The following is a 19,335-nucleotide window of genomic DNA, read 5'->3' as shown; positions in this document are numbered from 1 at the left end:
ATTAATAAATATATAATATAATAATGAAAGTTTGCATTCATATCCCGCGAAATATATAATATTTATATAGGTATATTTATTTCCATGGTAAATCTATGTTCTGAATATTCTTTACCATTTATGAACAACATTCTTACGTAAATGAAGACTTATGTTTACATTTCTCTTTAAGTTCTTTGCCATTTCATACAAGATTTTGAAGAAATAAAAACATTTAAATCGGAAACGTATTTTAAAGTGAAAAACGCTAATGCAAGCCAAACTTTTGAATTAAAATCACTGATATATAATCCTTTTCTCAATTCTATAAAACTATAAAGCAAGACATGGTGAAACTTTACGCTTTCTCTAATTTAAAATATTTAAATAAACGCCAAGAAATTACTTTTTCAATATTAATTGAAAACATTCATGTACATCAGAAGTTTAATATTACGTTTCCGACCTTTACAAAAACGAAATCTCATATAAAACAGCATTTATGAACAGTTACAGAAACATGCTCTCTTTGAAAAATTATTTTATACGTTTTGACATTAACATGTTAAGCGCTGTGTCAGTCATCGGTGTCCAACGGTGAACCTTTTGTTCAGGCCGCGTTGGTCACGAATGACCGACGATATAAAATGCAAGAAATAATTAATATTTAGAAGAAAGTCCCCTATTATGAGATAGGTTTCTAACATAAAATAGCGGATTTTCTTACGCGGCGTAAGCGAAAAGGTAAAGAAAATTATCTCAACGTGTTAAAAAGTTTTTGCATTATCGAATACGGTTTATGTAACTGTTCCACACAATGCACAATTGAATTATAAGATGCTAGAATAATATTTATAAGCTATGAAAAATCATTATTCACAGGCCAGAAATATTACACTTACAGCTTACAATTCGTTTGCCTTGCGTATACGCTACCGAACATTATAGATCTCTATTTTATTTATTTATTACAAATAAACCGGAAAACTGCTCTGTGGATCTGGATGATTTCGTTTTGCATCGCGTTATTTTCCCTCGCGAGTACTTCCGCCGCTTCTGATCGTCCTGACACCCGGTTGCGAAGAACTCTATACTGTTCCCATGACCGACACTTTCGCCGTTCTTCAATATGTTTCGCACATTCGCGCTATACATACAGTCGTTTCGAAGTTGTCGCAAGTCATAGTGCAATGTCTGAAATTAATAAAATTAATACGATTGATGAGTTTTAGGTTATCAGGAGATATTAAGATATATCTTCATTTGTGTGTGTGTGTGTGTGTTTTTATTTTACAGATTTATTTTACGGATGTTAATTGCCAAAATTTGTTTTAAGCATTTCAGGAATTCAATATCTAGGGGAAGAGAATTACATGAAGAAGAACTAACAATTAAAAATTTTTTATATTTTTACATAAATTTTGAATGAGTTGTTTTGTGTGGTACAATTACTTCACACGATTTCACATATTAAAATTGTTGTGTAAAAAATTGTCTCACACAGTTCTAAATTAAATAATGTAATAAGCATCACGACACTTTCTTCAAATGTATTATAGCTTCAAAGAGAAAAAATAATCCTCCAGAAAAAATTGTGATGTAATAAGAATAAGTTACAAATTCTTTTAAAAAGAAATCTATATAAAATTTTTGTTTCCTGGAAAGACTGCGACTACAACTGTATTAATAATTAAACTAAATATGTTATTAGACATAAAAATTTTACAAATATTTTCTTTAAAATGGCACTCTGATTTAAATTCTCCAAACGTTTCATATTATCGTATTTACGTACTGTTGCAATACAGTTAAACAATTAAATCAACTTTGTAATTTTGTATCAATTGTTTGGTGAATTTCCGAAGATTTGGCAATCATAGCGACAAGTAACATTCGCGAAGGCGGAGGAATTTGAAATTGGTATACCTGAACCACCTTCCAAGCAACGGACTTCCGTCTACGTTCCGGGCTTTTCTTGCGTGAACAGGACTCTTCTTGCCAAGTGACATTATACATGCTGGCGTCGCCGCTCGCCGGCCAAACTAGACGCGCCTTGACTTCTCCACAGTGGCAATTCATGCGACGCACGTGGAGGCCGGCCTGCGTTCGCTCGCACCTGCGAGAACGCCTCCCGACGTCGGCTTCAATGAAAGGTCACTGCTTTCGTTGGTTATCCCGACTATACTGAACTTAGAAGGGAGACTGAGGGAAGGACTGACTATGATACCTTACCGTACGCCATGTAATCGGTGCTGTTGAAGACTTTGGACGCCTTGCGCGAGGTAAGACGCCGACCGCCGTACATCGCCACCGCCTGCACCTGAAGGAAGTACTGGCACTTGGGCTCCAGATTCTTCAGTTCATAGCAGGTCTTGTCCTGGAAAGTACATACGGAAATCTCGATCGTATCGAAAGCGCCCACTCGAACGTGAAAATTACCAATAAAATCCTGAGTGCTTATCAGAACTGGGATACATTATAAATTTGTATTACATAAATATGAAAACAATTTTTTTTAATCATGATTTACGTTTTAATGGATTTCATTCTTTCTAATTCTGAGCGCTGCAATAAAGATAATTGCGCGTACATTGAAGTGGCATCCCTTTTAAATCATATGTTTACATTTATTATAATTATTTAAAATTAAATTAATCTAATTTTTTACATTTTGTTGCAGATTACACTTAAATTCGATGACTAAAACAGGGATCTTCTAAGGAATCTACTATAGTGATGAGAACTTACTTTAAGAATCGTCTTGTGGTAGACGAGAATAGAATCGTTTGTTGGTCCGTGGATAAATCTACTCCAAAACACTTTGTAAAACGATATCGGCACATCCGATACCGGCTTAATCCATCGTAAATTAATGCGCAGCTTCCCACCGACGAGCCGCGCGTTAGACAAGGTCAAGTTCTGTGGTTCCTTCGGATTTCGCGGTTCTGAAACCAACCGAGGAGACCCCGTAAGATCAGTGATTCTTCACAGTGCAACGCTAATTACAACGAAACTCGTGTACTCGGCGCATATTTCCTGAACAAGAAGGTAATTCCCTGCTAATAAGTCGCTGTTGCAATTTATTTCATAAACATAATTTTTCTATACACAATATATAAAACTTGTATAAACTTTCCTCAATCAACGCACGCGACATGTCGGCAATGATTGGTTAATCTCTTAGGCCCGGTTTCACCAACGTTGTTTAACTTTAAATTTAGTGTAATTCGTTCTTTGTCTCTTTCCAACTGTTACTTTGGAAAGGGACAAACATGAATTAAGCTAAGATCAAAGTTAAGCGTCGTTTGGTAAAATCGGGCCTTAATAATGCAAAATACTTGTTTTTTGTCTGTTTCTATAATGCCTCACTACTTTAGTAAGTAAGTCCACTAAATTACAGAATAATCTAATAAAAAATATTATAAAAGCTGTCCCGTTCACAAAATGTGATTTTCTGTTGATAATGCACGTAAAGGTATTGATAAATGAGAAGTAGTAAAATGTATCGTCTCAGCTAATTGAAAATGATAACCGCACAGAAGTGATTTCTAGCTAATTCCTCATCTGCTGTTAGTAACTGGAATACTTAATCCGGTTTTGCATGATTCATTGATGCGTGAACCATTCATTATATTAATTATTCTTTCTTTTTCACGAACCAAACCCGTTTGGCGCGATCGTGTGATGGAGGTAAAACATTTGTGTAAAAATGTATTAACGATTCATTCTTGGGATCCATTGACGATAATAATTGATATACTAAGATTTATTCACGGCGTTTATTAATAATTAAGCTAATATCAGTACTTGTTACCACGGTCACTTTTTTTTTTCTTCCGTCGAATCGCATTATACTCGCGACCTTTCGATAGCACGTTTGTTCTCACGTTAGCCACTGGCCTTCACTTTGCGAAGCTTAATTTGCGTGCGAAAGGTCAACGTTAAGCAATACTTACCGTGGCGGTTTGCGCAAACGATTAACGCGACTCTGAAACTTTTCTCTGCGGGTTAATGGCCCGAATTCCGAGTCAACAAACAAACAGTTTCTCAAACACGTATACACTCGCAGGTAAATTTTCTTCGGCGGAACATTACGCATGTCGACCTCGCGTGAGACGAGTTGTTCCACAAGTTCGGACAATCAACGATAATAACTCTAGCCTTCCACAACATTCTTAAATTGTTGTTTTCTCGTGTCAATTTAGAATGCAGGAATGACGGACTTAAACGCTTCACGAAGACCGACATCGGCCTGGACCACCGATGAAACGTACATATTTCTCGGTGATAATAGCCACCGCAAAAGAACGTAAAACTTGCTACATTTGCAGGGTTTAATTTGACACTCTATACTTTTCGTTAATAAGTTTTCACATTATATCATTATATGTAAAATCACGTGCTAATTTTTTATGTTACCGAAAAATTCGATCTTTCCTCAGCTCGAGCGATTCGATCGGGACAACAATCAATCGCGGATAATAGACCGCGCGGATTTGCTCTTATCTCGTTTGGACGTACTCACCTTTCGTTTTAAAGGGCCTGGAAGGTAGGGAATATCCACGCGATCCATTTCCATTGACAGCCGCCACACGAAACTGATACCAATGTCCTGTTTTCAGCCTACCTCGTAGGGTCGCGTGTGGCTTCGTCGACACGTGACATACAGCCCAGGAACTCAATCTGGATTCCATGTACCTGGGGCCGACCAGATGACGCTCCTCGACCAGATACCGAACATCCCCGTCGTAGTCGTTAACGGACACGTTACTGCCACCCCATTTGCTGTTGCGCCACGTCAGAAATATCAGATTTCTCCTCTGCTGTTGTATCTGCAGATTCTCGGGCACAGGTGGCAGGTCTAATTCATATTGGAAATCGTTGTTCACGATGAGTAAGTGAACTTATAGTAGAATAAACAATCTGTCTTCTATTTCCAGATTCTTGACAATCAACCTACGTGCGACGAAACAGAGCATCGTTTGTCGCGAATTTTCCGCGTCTTTGACGCTTTTTTATTAAACACTTTTCTAATTTATTCTTAAATCACAAATCAATCGACATGTAGCTCACTTGATCTTAAATGAAGAATGCGATCCTATTATCTGTTCGCGAATTTTCTTCTCGAAGTCGTTCGTCTTTATGATTCTCTTTTGCAATTTACAAAATTACTAGTCTGCATGATACAAATACGAATGAGAAACAAGCACACGGCTCACAAAATAACGACTGCCACACTCACCGTTTCGACTGTCCAAACCGATGGGATGCATGCACGTGATGCCGCAATCGTGGGAGCAACACTTCGCCAAATCCGGGCAGCGGGAGTCGTCGACGCAGGCGATCAAGCAAGCGGCCTCGAAGGGCGTCATGGACATCTTCTCGGGACAATAACCAGGTTTTGTGTAATTCGACGCCAAGCAATTTTCCACGCACTACAGCATGACGACAAGGTATGATGAGAATGGATCCATGGAGACACATTCATTCCTAACTTTTGCCTTTCCCCTACATTTAACATTCCTCTCCTGACGCGTTACCGCCAGGAAATGTACCCGGTTGTACATACGTCACATTCGTAAATTGTTAAAATTTCATAAACACTTATTAACATCTAGGGGTGCTCATCTACTTAGCATTCGTCTTGACATAGCTAAGGCCCGGTTTCACCAAACGTCGCTTAACGTTAATCTTAGCTTAATTCACGTTTGTCTCTTTCTAAAGTAACAGTTGGAAAGAGACCAGGACCGAATTAAGCTAAGCTTAAGGTTAAACCAAACAAGCGAGAGCGCCTCTAGGTCCGAGCAAGATGTTGGTAGCACAATATTCTAATCTAAAATGTGAATTCATATACCGTTTTCCACCTTGTCCTGCGCGCCGGTTTCTTTTCGGACATAACACAGTTTTAATTAGATGGAATTATTGTCGTCAGTGAATTCACATATTAAAATCGATTAAAACTAATTACAACGCTGCTGCTCCAAAATCTAAGACAGCGAACAATCGAAATCTATACTGATAGCATAAATAAAATAAATTTGTCCTAGAAAATGAATTAATGCATTGAAAGAAATAAAGCGTGTTAAAGTTAAACAACATTAGTGAAACCGAGCCTAAGTTTTGCACTGCCGTTTTCATCGTTGTCGTTATCGCCGATAAAGTAATCGTCTCGGATGCAAGAACGTTTACGACACGAGGAAAAATGATCTAACGCTTCAACATGAGTATCGAGAACGAACATCTTTATACCGACAATTTGACAGAGAAAAAAATTGCCACAAGAAAGAAATTACTAATTAAATCTGATTTTAAAACTGCTTACAATGCTGCTGCTCCAATATCTAAGACAGGGAACAATCGAAATCTATACTGATATAATAATTCTCCTAAAAAATGAATTAATGCATCGAAAATGAAGCGTATTATGATATAAATCTATTAAAACTTTGGCAATATTTCACAAGAAATTGTTCTACTTTCATTTTGCCAAAATTATTATTCATGAAGGCCGTAAATTTCCTATATCTTCTTTTTATTGACTTATATCGCTACTTCGCCCAACGACTCATGCGAAATTATTTCTTCACCATTCCTTCAACGGGGCGGGTTTATTAAGGCCGGCTCGAACTTCATCGCATTCCATCTTAATCGAAGTGCTTTCGATCTGCTCTCCATCCGCGATCCGATCCAATCCCGTCGGTACCGAAAAAGATACGGCCAATAGCCGTGCAAAGAGAGAAAATAAAAATACAACAAATCGCCGCCGATGTCGAGTTCTACCACGATTGAGAGCTTCCCTGCCATTTTCGTGGAAGCCAATCCTCGCTGCATAGTTACGAAACTGCTGCTCCTCTCGATTCCGTTCAAATGCGAAATGCGAGTCCGGATTCTTTAAACGAGCCCCGGGGCGTATTCCCGATCGTCAGGACGATGATGCCCCCTTCATATATATTTCAACCTAATGCGCGTTCGAGTTCGCGCGCGTTGCCGTGTTTTTATGCCGTCATCATTTTCGTACAATGTAGACACGAGAAAGCCGGTCCGGGACCGAAGTCAACCGAAAAATGCAACATTTAAGATAAGCGCCCGGCGACGGTTGTGAGACGTATGATTACATGCGTAATATGGTGTTTGCAAAGTGCGTGTCGTTAGGCTTAATAGCGACTGAGGGCAAATTTTCCAAGTCTCGTTAAAATAAATACAACGTATCAAATTTCAAGATTGTGATAACTTCATCGGAAGCTTCGTCAAAAGAGTAGTACGTGCCCGCGTACAGTTGGAGAGAGGCAGGGGGTAAGCGAGCCGTCGCGTTTACGGTTGCAACGCGGTACATTTCCACCGTCGATCTATGCCGGATGTTGGTTGGTTTATAGATGGTTTGTGTCTGCTATATATATCGTCCACAGTGACACGTGCGTGTGACTGGGATGGGCCATAAAGAATCACTTGAAGGAAACGCGTTATTCTCGCTGCGAACAAGCAAACTTGACGAGGCTGCAATTTACGTAGTGCATCCATCAAATTTTGTGACGCGTGATCAATGTTCGTATTTTTATCGATAATCATTTTGAATAACACACCACGTGTAACACGTGATATCGCTCACTCCAAATTCTGAAGACACAATTTTTATAATAAATTGTTAAGCCCGAGCAAATGCTAATAATATGTAAAGGATGTTCTCGAAAATGCAGTATTGCATAAGTGACTTCTTTTTATGAAGCTGACTTTATAAGGAATATACGTATAATTTGTACAAACGAGAAATAGCACAAGTACGTTGCACAAGCCCTTCACATATTTAAATGCGCGACGTTATCAGTAAAGCGACGTGGTTTGACGTTACGAGCTTGTATTTTAAGAATTCTACATTGGACATTCGAATATGCGCGAACGGAATGTTTAATATTAATCTTCGGTAACCGTCAGAAACATGCGGCGTGTAAGCCGCAAGAAATCTGCATATATTGACGATTTGCTTTGCATTAACGTCTTATAAAAAAATTTTCATGAAGAAATGCAAAATCATTTACAAGAGATACCGTAAAGGCTAAAGAAATAAAAAAACAGGAGATTCAAAAATGTGGAAAGATTGTACACGAGGGAGCGTGCAACATTTAAAAAGTGCCATTTAAAATTTATATAAAAGATTGCGTTTATCTTCACGACAGAGAGAAACGAGAGAAGGAAAAGTTCGCGTTTTTTTTCCATCTACAAGTGTAATTACGGTTAAGGCCTGTGTCCACGATGCTAGAACTTGGTCCAAGTTCTAGTTTAGAGAAACGTGTAACCAATCAACTTGTAGCTATGCCATAAAAGAAATGTGTAGCCAATCAACTTGTAGCTATTCCATAAAAGCTGCAAGTTGATTGGCTACACATTTCTCGGAACTAGAACTGGGAGTTCTAGCATCGTGGACACAGGCCTTTAGAAAGAGCTGAGCTGATGAAGATCTGAAAGCCCAGAAATGGAAAGACCGAACGGCCTCGCGACATGCGGGTATCGATCTTTATAGCGATCTTTACAGCGAATTCTGATAAGATTTGCGAAGTGACAAATCGGGCACCTCATCCCTAAGGAGATCCGGGAACATTCTTGGGAATGTTTACACGTTGTCGCGCTGTTACGATCGCGACATTTATCATTCGAACAGTCGCAGAAACTGGTTCGCTTACTTATTGGCCTACTTTTTACAGAGGGAAGTGAACACGCTGGGCGAAGCGAACCCGTGGCACTGCACCGTCGTCGACGCTGATCGCCCGAGGCCGTTGACCAGTTAATAAAGTTCGCAATGCGAGGGTCGCATCGCCGGTAGCGCCGCGATCAGTATTGTTAGCGAAATCATACGTATCGCGTTACCCCTTTATTATACCTGCCTTCTTTCTCAGGGGACTCTCAGGGACTCCCCGGGCGCCGCCCAAATCGGCTCCCGATGATCCGCACCATAGAGCGGAACCGTGTACATTCAGAAACAATCAGATTGTCATCTAGGCATGTGTGTGTGCGTATAAAATATGTGATAATGTTTTATTTTTTAAATTTTACATAAGAGAAACTGAGGAGATTATTTCAATTGAATATATCTGAATTAAGCTGCAGATACCTCGGGGAATCTCATGCCTCGGAAATCTTTACAAAGATAACTAAACGTAATATTTTTTGCGCCTTTCATTCATATTCTAAATATACTGTACGTATGCGTAACATACATAAATATATGTTTCACGTATTCGAAATGTAACGTATAATTTCTTATCTGAATCAGATGATATATTAGACAGAATGAAGCACGAGAAAAGAGAAACCTTTAGTCATAGGCTAATATCTCAGACATTCTTTAAGCAAGATTGGATATGTCTGATGTCTATCTGCTATGTATATTATCGATACACGTAGCATTTCTTTCTAACATATATATATATCTCTCTTTCTCTCCCTTGACTACATTTACTACAAAAATACAGAAGCGACGGTAGCTTGGCGTAGGCCTTCCGTTATCAATTGAAATTTGTTGCAAGTTGAACGGGAGTCTCAACGTATAATTGTCCTTATTGGTCATTAAATTATTTCTCCACGTATATATTATTAAAAAGAATATCGATTGTACAATGTTATTATGTTCTTCTCTAATACTGACACCGTCTCGATATGTTATCATAACGCATTCTTGATTTACTACTAATGTTTCAGAATTTCATTTGTTTTTATTACAAGTGAAACTTATAAATTGCAAATATAATATGTGTAGAAAATATTACAGATATACAAACAGTTTGGAAAGTTACGAGATAGGGATCTCCGTAACATTGCACAAAGGCTTAACTTATACAGATACTATTTATCATTGACTGGAATTCCATTCTCTAGCGAAGTAGCGCCTGTATGACTTGGCAATATGAGATACCATCAAGAGCAATGAAAAAGGAACACTATATATATAATACATATTATGTTTCAGGCTCTTACGCAATAAATACCGTTATTGTTACAAAATGGGACATTGTTTATCACTCGAATCACTACATTGCTGCGTTGCAATCATAACTTCTGAGTAGATTAATAAAATAAAACAATCGATATAATTTTACGATTCAATACTATTTCAACTCTGATTAGTTGCAATAATATTATAAATTTATGTTTTGTCAATCAAGAGATTCATTCTAAAAAGTTGTGATTTATGATTTAACATTTCTACTATAGAAATAGACAGTTACAATAGAAGTATCAGGTCAGGTTTGAAATAGGACGACGAACTTCCGAAAGAAACAAAGTATCCTCTCATTTTCCTCGGTGTATTTTTCGACGTGCATCGGAAGAGATAAGTGGACGATTGTCGGTTTCGCGGTGCTCACATCGCGAGTGATAATTTTATCGGCCCCCGGGACGGTAAAAGGGTGAAAAGAGTAAACCGAAGTGCGCGCGATCTGATGAAGCGTCGTCACGGTCGAAGAATTAACTTCGCCGATGCGCGCCGAGATCGTCGAGTGATATCCGAAGCGATCACGCGGATCAAAGATGTACAAGAAGGCTAACGAAGTTCACCAGATCTCGCTCTTCCGTCCCTCTCTGCGGCGCGGAGGAGGCCATCGCTCTCTTTGTCGATCGCGCCGAAGGCGCGCAAGGGGCCCGATCTGTTCCAGTCGAGAGCTTCTTCGCGAAGATTGGAGCGCGCGGCCATCGTGAGGTGATCGCGAAGATTAGGGTATGGCAGGAGACTAATGTAGTCCGCCACGAAGATCGGCGATAGTGTCGATCGGCAATACTGAAAAATCATGCACGCCGATCCCCGCTGCATCTTCCTCCGCCTCCCCCGCGGACCCGCTTTCTTTTCGTCTCTCTTCCTCCCGTTCTTGCCCGCATCGGTGGACTACCCCAATTAAAGACCTCGCGAAGATCGCAGTTTGAAGTATTCATTAAGATCGGTATAGTCGAGGCGGCCTTCCATCGAAGTTCATCGCGAGAATTGGCCGGCCGCCGATCGCCGTCGTTAAGAAAATTATATTGCCCATTGGCGATTCGCCAGCGTCGTTTTCTTTTCGCTTCGTCTTCCTCCTTCTCTCGTACTTCGTTTCTCCCCGCTTATTCTTTCGCCCGCAACGACACCGATAATTAACAATCGAAACGGCGCCGCGCCGCGGAACTTGCGTCTGATCGGCGAACAGTGAGTTTCCGGTAGAGTTCCCCGCGATATAACGATCGCGCTAACGAAGTCGATTGTCATAGCGGCGGTGGTTTATCTTTTTTCATCAACATTCTAAAGGATGCCGCCGCTTTGATACTGAAGAATTCGCGTCCGCTCATTAAACGTTACTTTCAAAACGAAGTTTCGCAATGACGCTTATGCTAATGAAGTTAATTGTAATAATAGTAAACAACTACATTTTATCCTTCCCCTTCCCCACTCGATATCTCTTATATATATTTTTTTTTTTATATAGAGCTACCAAGCGCAAAGTGACCGACGAAATTTCGCTTCGCGACTGTTTCGCTTTCACGACTAATTATTTCATCTTTCCTGCGTTCCTCTACATTTTTGTTAAACAATAAATTATTAGCCTGCGATAAAGAAACGCGCGATTGATATCACAGAATTTACATTTGTTCGGAGAAACAGTCCTAGCGAAGTTCGGCAGCTGCGATTACGTCGGTTAATTATAACAACGGTGGACGCTATTAAAAGAACGCGGAAGATTAGGTAACGGGTTGCACGACGATAAAAATACGGCGCTATAAATTCCGGTGGAACGTGCGCGAAATATCCCCGGCCGGAATGACGAAGATGCTTTGTGAATACTTTGCGGGTGCTTTGCGCTTCGCACACTACAATCGGGAATGACACGCTGATTAACAAGCGAGATTTCATTGGAAACGAAGTCGCAAATTAACGCAAATCAAGAACCACTTCTGAATTAAATTACGAGTATTAATCTCTCGAGTAGGTAATAGAATAGAAAATAGAGAATTGGAAATTTGTATTCTATAAATAACAAAAAGAAATAACCTAGCTGTTTAAATGTCACTTCGAGTGCTGCGCTTTCATTTCACTGAGCGACTTGAAGTCTTTAAGATAATCTGTTAATCTTATCGATACCGAAGCTTCAAATTGAAGGAAGAAATTAGGGCAAAAATGAAGTGGAGTCGCAAGTTTTCTTTACAACATATCTCGGGAATCATGGATTTATCAGATTTGATGGACAGAATGGTTGCAACACTTTTTTTTAAATTAGTTCACACCCAGAAAAAAGTTTGATTAAAATCAAACAAATTTGTTTGAATTCTGACCTTACCAGACCTTTACTTAATTTCAAAGAAATGATTTCTTTACTTTTAGTAGAAGTTTAGTTTTAGTAGAAATAAATAAAATTTAGTAGATTCAAAGAAATATGATTTCAACGTATCTCATTTGTTTAACCTAACCAATCTTTTCTCAGGGTATAGGAATGTGCATTTAGATTCAGGGTTTACGTTTAAAATCTTCTTCTCCGAGGAATAGTTTACTCGAATGCCAATTCGAAACCAGTTCGAACATTTCCGATCTATTTCTCGAGTAAAATTTTCCCCAGGGAAAATGTTTTGGTACGTAAACCTGAATCTAAAGGCACGTTCCTAAACTCATAAAAAAAAAAGTGCAGCAACCATTCTGTCAATCACTGTGCGTCCGCGCAGCATCAGCACAGACAACGCGAGAGGATTAATCTCATCGCCCAGGCTCGCCGGCTTCCCGGTACCAAAACCGGAAACGGGAAGTTTCGTCAACCAGCTCCGCGGAGTTTCCGACGAAGAGTGACGCGGCGGCGCGACGCGGCGGAGTGCCGTCGGGAAGATTGATCGCCGGTGCTTCGGGATAAGAACCTGTTTTCGATAATGTCGGAAGATACGTTTCTAGTGCGCCATAGGTGCGCATCCGGACTCGGTGAGTTGCGCGCGGCGCGGCGCGCAACTCTTTTATAGGCCATTACTTTGGGACTTTATTGCTGGCCGCCAGTCAGAGCTCGGGGGCTATCTCTTCGTCATTCCTCCGTCGTCCAGCATCCCACCTCGCCCTCTTCAACGGCCTCCACCCCATCGACTCACCGACTCCCCGGAATCATTTCGGGACCGTTCGGCGTAATGACGTGTGTACTCGTATACACGCCGGCGAAAAATAAGCAGCAGTAAAGCCACGGCGAGGAGTCGCTGACCAGTCGATGGGTGGTTGTCGCTCATATTCGTCGTCGCGTGACCGACGCCAATTAACAAATGTTTAACCCTCACGCTCCCTGCCCGAATCCACCTTATTTGCGACACGCGGATACCCTAGTAGCACAGTGCATTTGGCTAAACATTGGTCCAATGTTGGTTATATTAGATTTATATTGGAAGTACATTAGCCAATATTTAACAATGCAGTAAGAATATTGGTATATAATATTGATACAATATTAAATCAATATTGCTAAATAGACATATTGGCTAAATAAGAGACGACGTCCATCTTACAATATTGGACCAATATTAGGTATACTAGATTTACATTATTTCCCAATATTGCGACAATATATTGTGCTAGTAGGGTAGGTTTAGACTCGCAGAAATTGAGGGATGGGACGCAAGATAACGTGGCACCACTCTCGAGGGACACCGCGAGAGAAGGTAAGTTTAATATCAACTCTTCTAGAAAGCCCCAACGCGCTCATCCGGGTAGAAGGTCCGCGATCGGTGAAATTGCATTTTCCACTTGTCGACGGGGACGTCCGTTTTCGGGAGACAACAGGTTTCTTCAAGCGGATGACCCAAATACAATGTTATCGATCCGCCGTTGTCGACTGCCGAATTAGCATCGTCCGAGTCAAGTCCCACGGCCCAGTGGCACGGCGTGCCTCATAAATCGTCGAGCGTGACGATGAGATTCAAGTGGGCGCGGACTCAGGGACGCTCTCGGACTCGCATAACTAATTACACGCGAGCGAGAACCCGCAAAACCTGGACGAGCCCCGGGATGAATCATCGACGATCGCGTCCGTGCGACTCTCTCGGAGGAGGCGACAAAGCGTTGCGGGAACCAGTTTATTTAGCGACGCTATCGAGTGTCGAATCGGCCATCGAAATTAAAATCGATCTCCACTCGGACAGCGGCGCGTACAATGTAGCGCGTTGATTAATCGAAGCGATTATTCCGCCTGATTGCGACACGCGGGTCGATACCATAAGCGCCAACCGCGATCTCGTTGGGAAATAATGGTTGTGTCTGTGCGATGCTAATATTCTACCCCGTCATTAATTCTTCCAAACTGAAATGTTCATTTTTACGTTCTCCAAATGTTTATCAAATATACAATCCCTGGTAGCACAGTGCCATGGGCTTAACATTGGTCCAATATTGGTTATATTGGAAATGCATTTCCCAGTATTTCGCAATCTAAAGCTAATATTGGCAACGAAATGCAAAATTGCAAAATAATATTTAAATAATATAATAAATGCATAAGAGTTTCTGGCTAAATTAATAGGCAACATCTGTTGGTTCCACCATGAATTTATTGCCCTCGGAGTGAAATCTGTTTAGTGGAAAATTGATTGTTCGATCGTGTTGCGAAAAAAGATTTGCGATTGAATTTCGACGTTGAGAACCTACTATCTCATATTAGAATCCTATGTCGTAATAGAGGGCTTTCCTCTAATTATAAAACGTTAGATTTATATAGAAAGTGCATTGGCCAATATTTAGCAATGTATGAATATTGGTCTAATATTGACCTAATATTGATACACATTAGTAGACCAATATTGCTGAGTAGACGACTTGGCTAAATAAAAGGAGGCGTTCATCTTACAACATTGGACCAATGTCGGGAACATTAGATTTACACATTTCCCAATATTGCGCCAACTAGGGATGCTTGTTGCAATATTTTCGCGCGCGCATACGAACGTTCGGACGCAATCGCGACGCGGAAGGACACTTTGCGCGCGTTGACAATTATACATATATCGAAACCTAGTACAAGCGCGACATAAGGAAGATTATGGTAGGATTATGCAATAAAGTTGTTTGAAAATCGTACCGTATCATTAAGTTATTAGCGGCGATAAGGCTAAGATAATCTCGCTTGTACAACGTGTCCCCATCCTACGTACCTCGTCAGGATGATCCTCCCCGCATCGGGCGTCGCACCTGGCCACTCTAATGGAGTCGTACTCCTCGACGTATCGCGTCCACGACGCCAAACATCCTGGTAGCAGCAACCACCACGGCCACCATTCTGCGCAGACATCGTCTTATTAACTCTTCCGCACCCAGCGGGCGGAATTTTATTCACTCACGCATCATCCTTTTCATTTCCCTTTTTATTTGTAACGCGCGGCTTTGCAATCGGTGTATTCCGGGTGGCTCGCGATCGGGCGATCCTTAAGTAGAACAAAGGGATACCGAGAAAACGATTCCCCTCGATTAAAATTCAGTGCGCGATAACGTGCGTTCGGCTCTCGCGTGACACGCAAGTTCTTTCTCTCTCCGCGGTAAGGACGGACAAATTGCAAAGAGTCGGATACTTAACGGCGCCTCGCACTTTCCCTGCGCGTCCCTCCCCGGCCGTCGGCGTTACCTCCCACGACGGTAATTCCGAGGAAGCGCAATACGTGTGTACGCCGTTAGTGTGCTACCCGCTGGGATAGCTCCGAGCGCCATTTAGTCCGTCTTAGGAATTCGTCCTTTTTTTACTTTGCCGCGCACCGAGCGAGCGAGCGGGCGCCCGCTCCCGGAGAGATTGTTTCTCCATTTTAGCAAAAGTACGATTCATGCGGTCGCGTACTCGCTCGCTCGCTCGCTCGCTCGCTCGTCCGATCGTCCGATCGCCCGGTCGCGGGACATACGCTACCTGTGCTACCGATCCCACGCGCCTCCTCGGAATTCCGATTGGGGCTCGTCGGCAAGAAGGTAGCAGGCGATCGCGTCCGCTTTTTCGCCGTTCGCGTAAAGACCGGCGGAGACCGGAATGATACCGCGGGGACCGCGAGAGTCATGGGGATAAAGTGAAAGATCCACGGGCGACGATCGCGATCGATCACGCTAGTGTGGATAAGCGGGATAGCGGATAAAGAATAAAGGCCGTGGATCAACTCTTGCCTGTGAAATTTTCCTAAAAGGATACGAGAAAGATCTGTGAAAAAAAGTGAGAATATTGTTGAATTAAGAAATTTATTAATTGCTATTATTAACCATTTTTTTCGTTGATATTAATCTTAACAATATTATTAATCATGATTTTATTATCGTCCTATTATCGTCGTGATTCTACAACGGAAAGATTTACGAAGAATATTAATATTTGCATCTTTTATCGTATTTGTGAATTTCGTTGCAATCTACATTTGCGACCGTAATGTAATTTACTATATCTCGTCTCTCGTTTCTTCTTTACCCATAGTTAACATCAATTGTAACATTAATATACGTTGGACTCGACGTGTTACGACATCAAACGTCAAAAAGAACCGCGCCTGTCGGTGACTTCAATGCCTGCTCTCAACAAGCAGGACGTGCTCCTCGTCCTCCCGGGTGGAGAACGAGCGGGGAAAAGGTCGCCGGTTACCAGCGACAATCGAACGGAAACATAACGACCTCTTAATTTTTTGCCTGTTGTCAATTCGCGCGTTTAATGGCCCGATCCTGGCCCGTTAATTAACGCGGATGTCTCGAAGGTGCTCGGGCGCTTATGCTTGATCCCAGTGTGGATATATATTCCCACTTATCGTAATTAATTCCCATTAGACTGTTAATCTTGCTAGATTAACGATAAAAGAAAATTTTGTTATTGCAGTATCATCTGTAAAGGCTGAAACTCGTAAATTGGAGAGATTGATTCAACGCTAATTTCTTGGTCAATGAAGAGAGATTTAAATAAGTCGAATAGATAACACTAAATTTTACATATTCCACTCGCTCCTATACATGAAATACATACACTCTTCAAACTGGTAATTATTATAAATTATTATGTTTAGTACTAAAACGAGAAAATAGAAACAGGACGGATTAATTTTTTTTTACAGCTTTCACTATTTAATTCATATTTACAGAACTTTGACCGAGCATCGTGGAGATAGAATCCAGCATTACGAGCAATATGCGATTAAACGTTAAATTGACGTTTAATATTTCGCCGTTACTGGCCGACTTTAATTATTAATTTGATTAAAAAATGTTTGAATTAAATTCTTGAAATCTCGATACACGAATGATTAGAATTACAGAAACTTGTAGGTCACTTACTTCATAATACAATCTGGATTTACTTTTTAGCTTTAACCGATAATAGCTCCTTGACGTTCCCCTTGCTCATTACGCTTATCTTAATGTTTTTCGCAAGAAAGTGCTTCATATGTTTCAGAATGCACATATCATCCGATTTCCAGAGAAGAGAAAGGAGTATTAGCTTTACTGCTTTCTGCAAATATTACACATTAGCACGAAGTGAAGTAGTTAGTAACGAGGTTAATCGTATGATTCTCTTTTCCTCCCTTCTTTCTGTCCCTCCTTCTCTCTCTCTCTCTCTCTCTCTCTCTCTCTCTCTCTCTCTCTCTCTCTCTCTCTCTCTCTCTCTCTCTCTGTTTATATGTATTATAAATTATTTCAAAACATTGCATAAAGAGTTATCATTAAATTTATTTTAAAAAATATTTCTATTTAATTATTAATCATTTTATATATTAAAAAGTATTAGAACATATATTTACCTACATAAAATTATAATATTTGCATATATTGCTTTATAAATTAGAGTTGTTCTTCGACAAAGCACGATAAATTCAAAGTTTTTTTTATTCGATAAAAGTTTCTTTTTTTTTGTTAAATTATTATGGAACGTATATTTGATGTTTCTTACGCGACGTTTTCTAAATATATTTTTTAATAAAGTTAAATTGATAAAATTATCACGGTAAAAAAAAGAGATATTTTATGATAAGTTTAATCCGCAATTTTCCTCTTTTCAATCAACCTTTAATTTTTTTTACAATAAATGGAATACTCTTCGAAGATATACTACCGAGAATCTTTGAGTTAAAACGGTACTTCGACCAGCGTCCGTAAGTGGTTCTTGTCAATCCACTTTAGCTTTTTGCGAATACGCGAAATGTCTTATATGTCTCATATCATGGTATACAATTTTAAGACTTTCTTTTTTCCTTATATGTCAAAACAAAAACTTTGATGCGGCTTTCATTTGCTTTCCTCAATTGTATTATAACTGAAAGCCACTTACATTTGAGTGTGCCGTTTAACATCACAATTAAGAAACTTAACTCGAAATAGATCAACAATAATTTCAATGCTCAATCATTTGAGTCCTAGACGTAGTTTTTCTTATATTATATATAAGTCTAGATACAGTTCTCTATAATAAAATTATAACAAGGCGTATAAGTGAAATAATACATCGATACCAAAATCATCGTTGTAAACAATATCAGTAACGCAAACTTTGTATTTTCATCCTTTATTAGCAGGTGAATGCTGCAGGTAAACATGCCTCGCGTAATCCCCATTTCAGAACCCCATATCTCCCATACGTACTTTTGAGGGTGGCCGGTAGTTGCTGCCTCCGCCTTCTTTCCGCAGCTGATGTCGGACTGCCGATGTGCGGCATCGGATTGCCGATGGTCTTCCGGGAGCAGCCTACTCTCGACCCGTGATTCCTTCCCTCGAACGAACGTCGAGGACCACTTTCCTCGGAAGGGACGATCAGGCCGCTATCAGTCCCGTATTTTCGCCCTTCTTAGAGAAGACGCGAAAGGTGGTGCATGGCGCCAGCCCGCACGCTCGCCAGGTGATAACGGCCGCGGTGTGGTATCAACGATATTTAACCCTCGGGGTATCTAACCCGATCCTCCCGATCAGCCACGGTAACAATCCGCCGTTCAAGACTAAACCCGTAAGACCGAACCGAAGCGTTCGAACTGGGATCGAGCTTACTTTCCTGTGCAGTCCGATCCTCCTTCTCTCCTGCTCTCGCCCTCCTGGCGCACTCTTCTCCTACTCTACACGCCGGGCCCACACCACTTGGTTTCCACCACTCTCCACCGCCACCGCCACCCATCGCAATGACCAAATCATTAACTTCAGGAAGGGTCCTGGCTCGCGCTCGGGCAAGGAGCACACGCGCGGGGAACGCGTTCGCCGAACCGACGCGACCAGAACTTCCTTCCTATTCCTTTCTTTCTTTCTTTTACGTGTCCCTGTCGTATTTGGGGACAAGGTAGCGCTCTTTGACCCCCTTTTTCAAGGGAAGAGGGTTCTTTCTTTAATCTCCTGGCCGTGCTCGTTTCTTCTAATTTTACACGTTAACCGTAGAAAAGATCCCTGTGGTCCTTCAT

At 40.8% G+C, this 19,335-nt stretch overlaps 1 protein-coding gene across 4 annotated transcripts; it reads right to left on the bottom strand.

Annotated features, from left to right (window-relative positions):
• Window positions 1-913: 913 nt before the first annotated feature.
• On the bottom strand, window positions 914-19,072 carry LOC105569845 (anosmin-1). Of its 4 annotated transcripts, none has more exons than XM_012026608.1 (8): window positions 18,536-19,069; window positions 15,100-15,224; window positions 5,222-5,414; window positions 4,505-4,840; window positions 2,728-2,924; window positions 2,212-2,356; window positions 1,906-2,120; window positions 914-1,173 (listed from the first exon to the last, which is right to left on the bottom strand). In XM_012026608.1, the coding sequence occupies exons 1-8, from the start codon at window positions 18,606-18,608 to the stop codon at window positions 937-939; spliced, it is 1,521 nt and encodes a 506-aa protein (XP_011881998.1). In that variant the 5' UTR covers window positions 18,609-19,069; the 3' UTR covers window positions 914-936. The 4 variants fall into 4 exon arrangements, with proteins under 4 accessions (XP_011881998.1, XP_011881999.1, XP_011882000.1 ...); XM_012026609.1 differs by having other exon boundaries at window positions 5,222-5,357; XM_012026610.1 differs by lacking the exon at window positions 914-1,173 and having other exon boundaries at window positions 1,970-2,095; window positions 18,536-19,072.
• Between the last annotated feature and the right edge of the window lie 263 nt (window positions 19,073-19,335).

The sequence above is a fragment of the Vollenhovia emeryi genome, unplaced genomic scaffold (genome assembly GCF_000949405.1).
Source record: "Vollenhovia emeryi isolate VEMERY1.0 unplaced genomic scaffold, V.emery_V1.0 DF939122.1, whole genome shotgun sequence".
Classification (NCBI taxonomy): Eukaryota; Metazoa; Arthropoda; class Insecta; order Hymenoptera; family Formicidae; genus Vollenhovia; species Vollenhovia emeryi.
The sequence above is the reverse complement of the archived record's forward strand: the minus strand, read 5'-3'. Positions and strand labels throughout refer to the sequence as shown.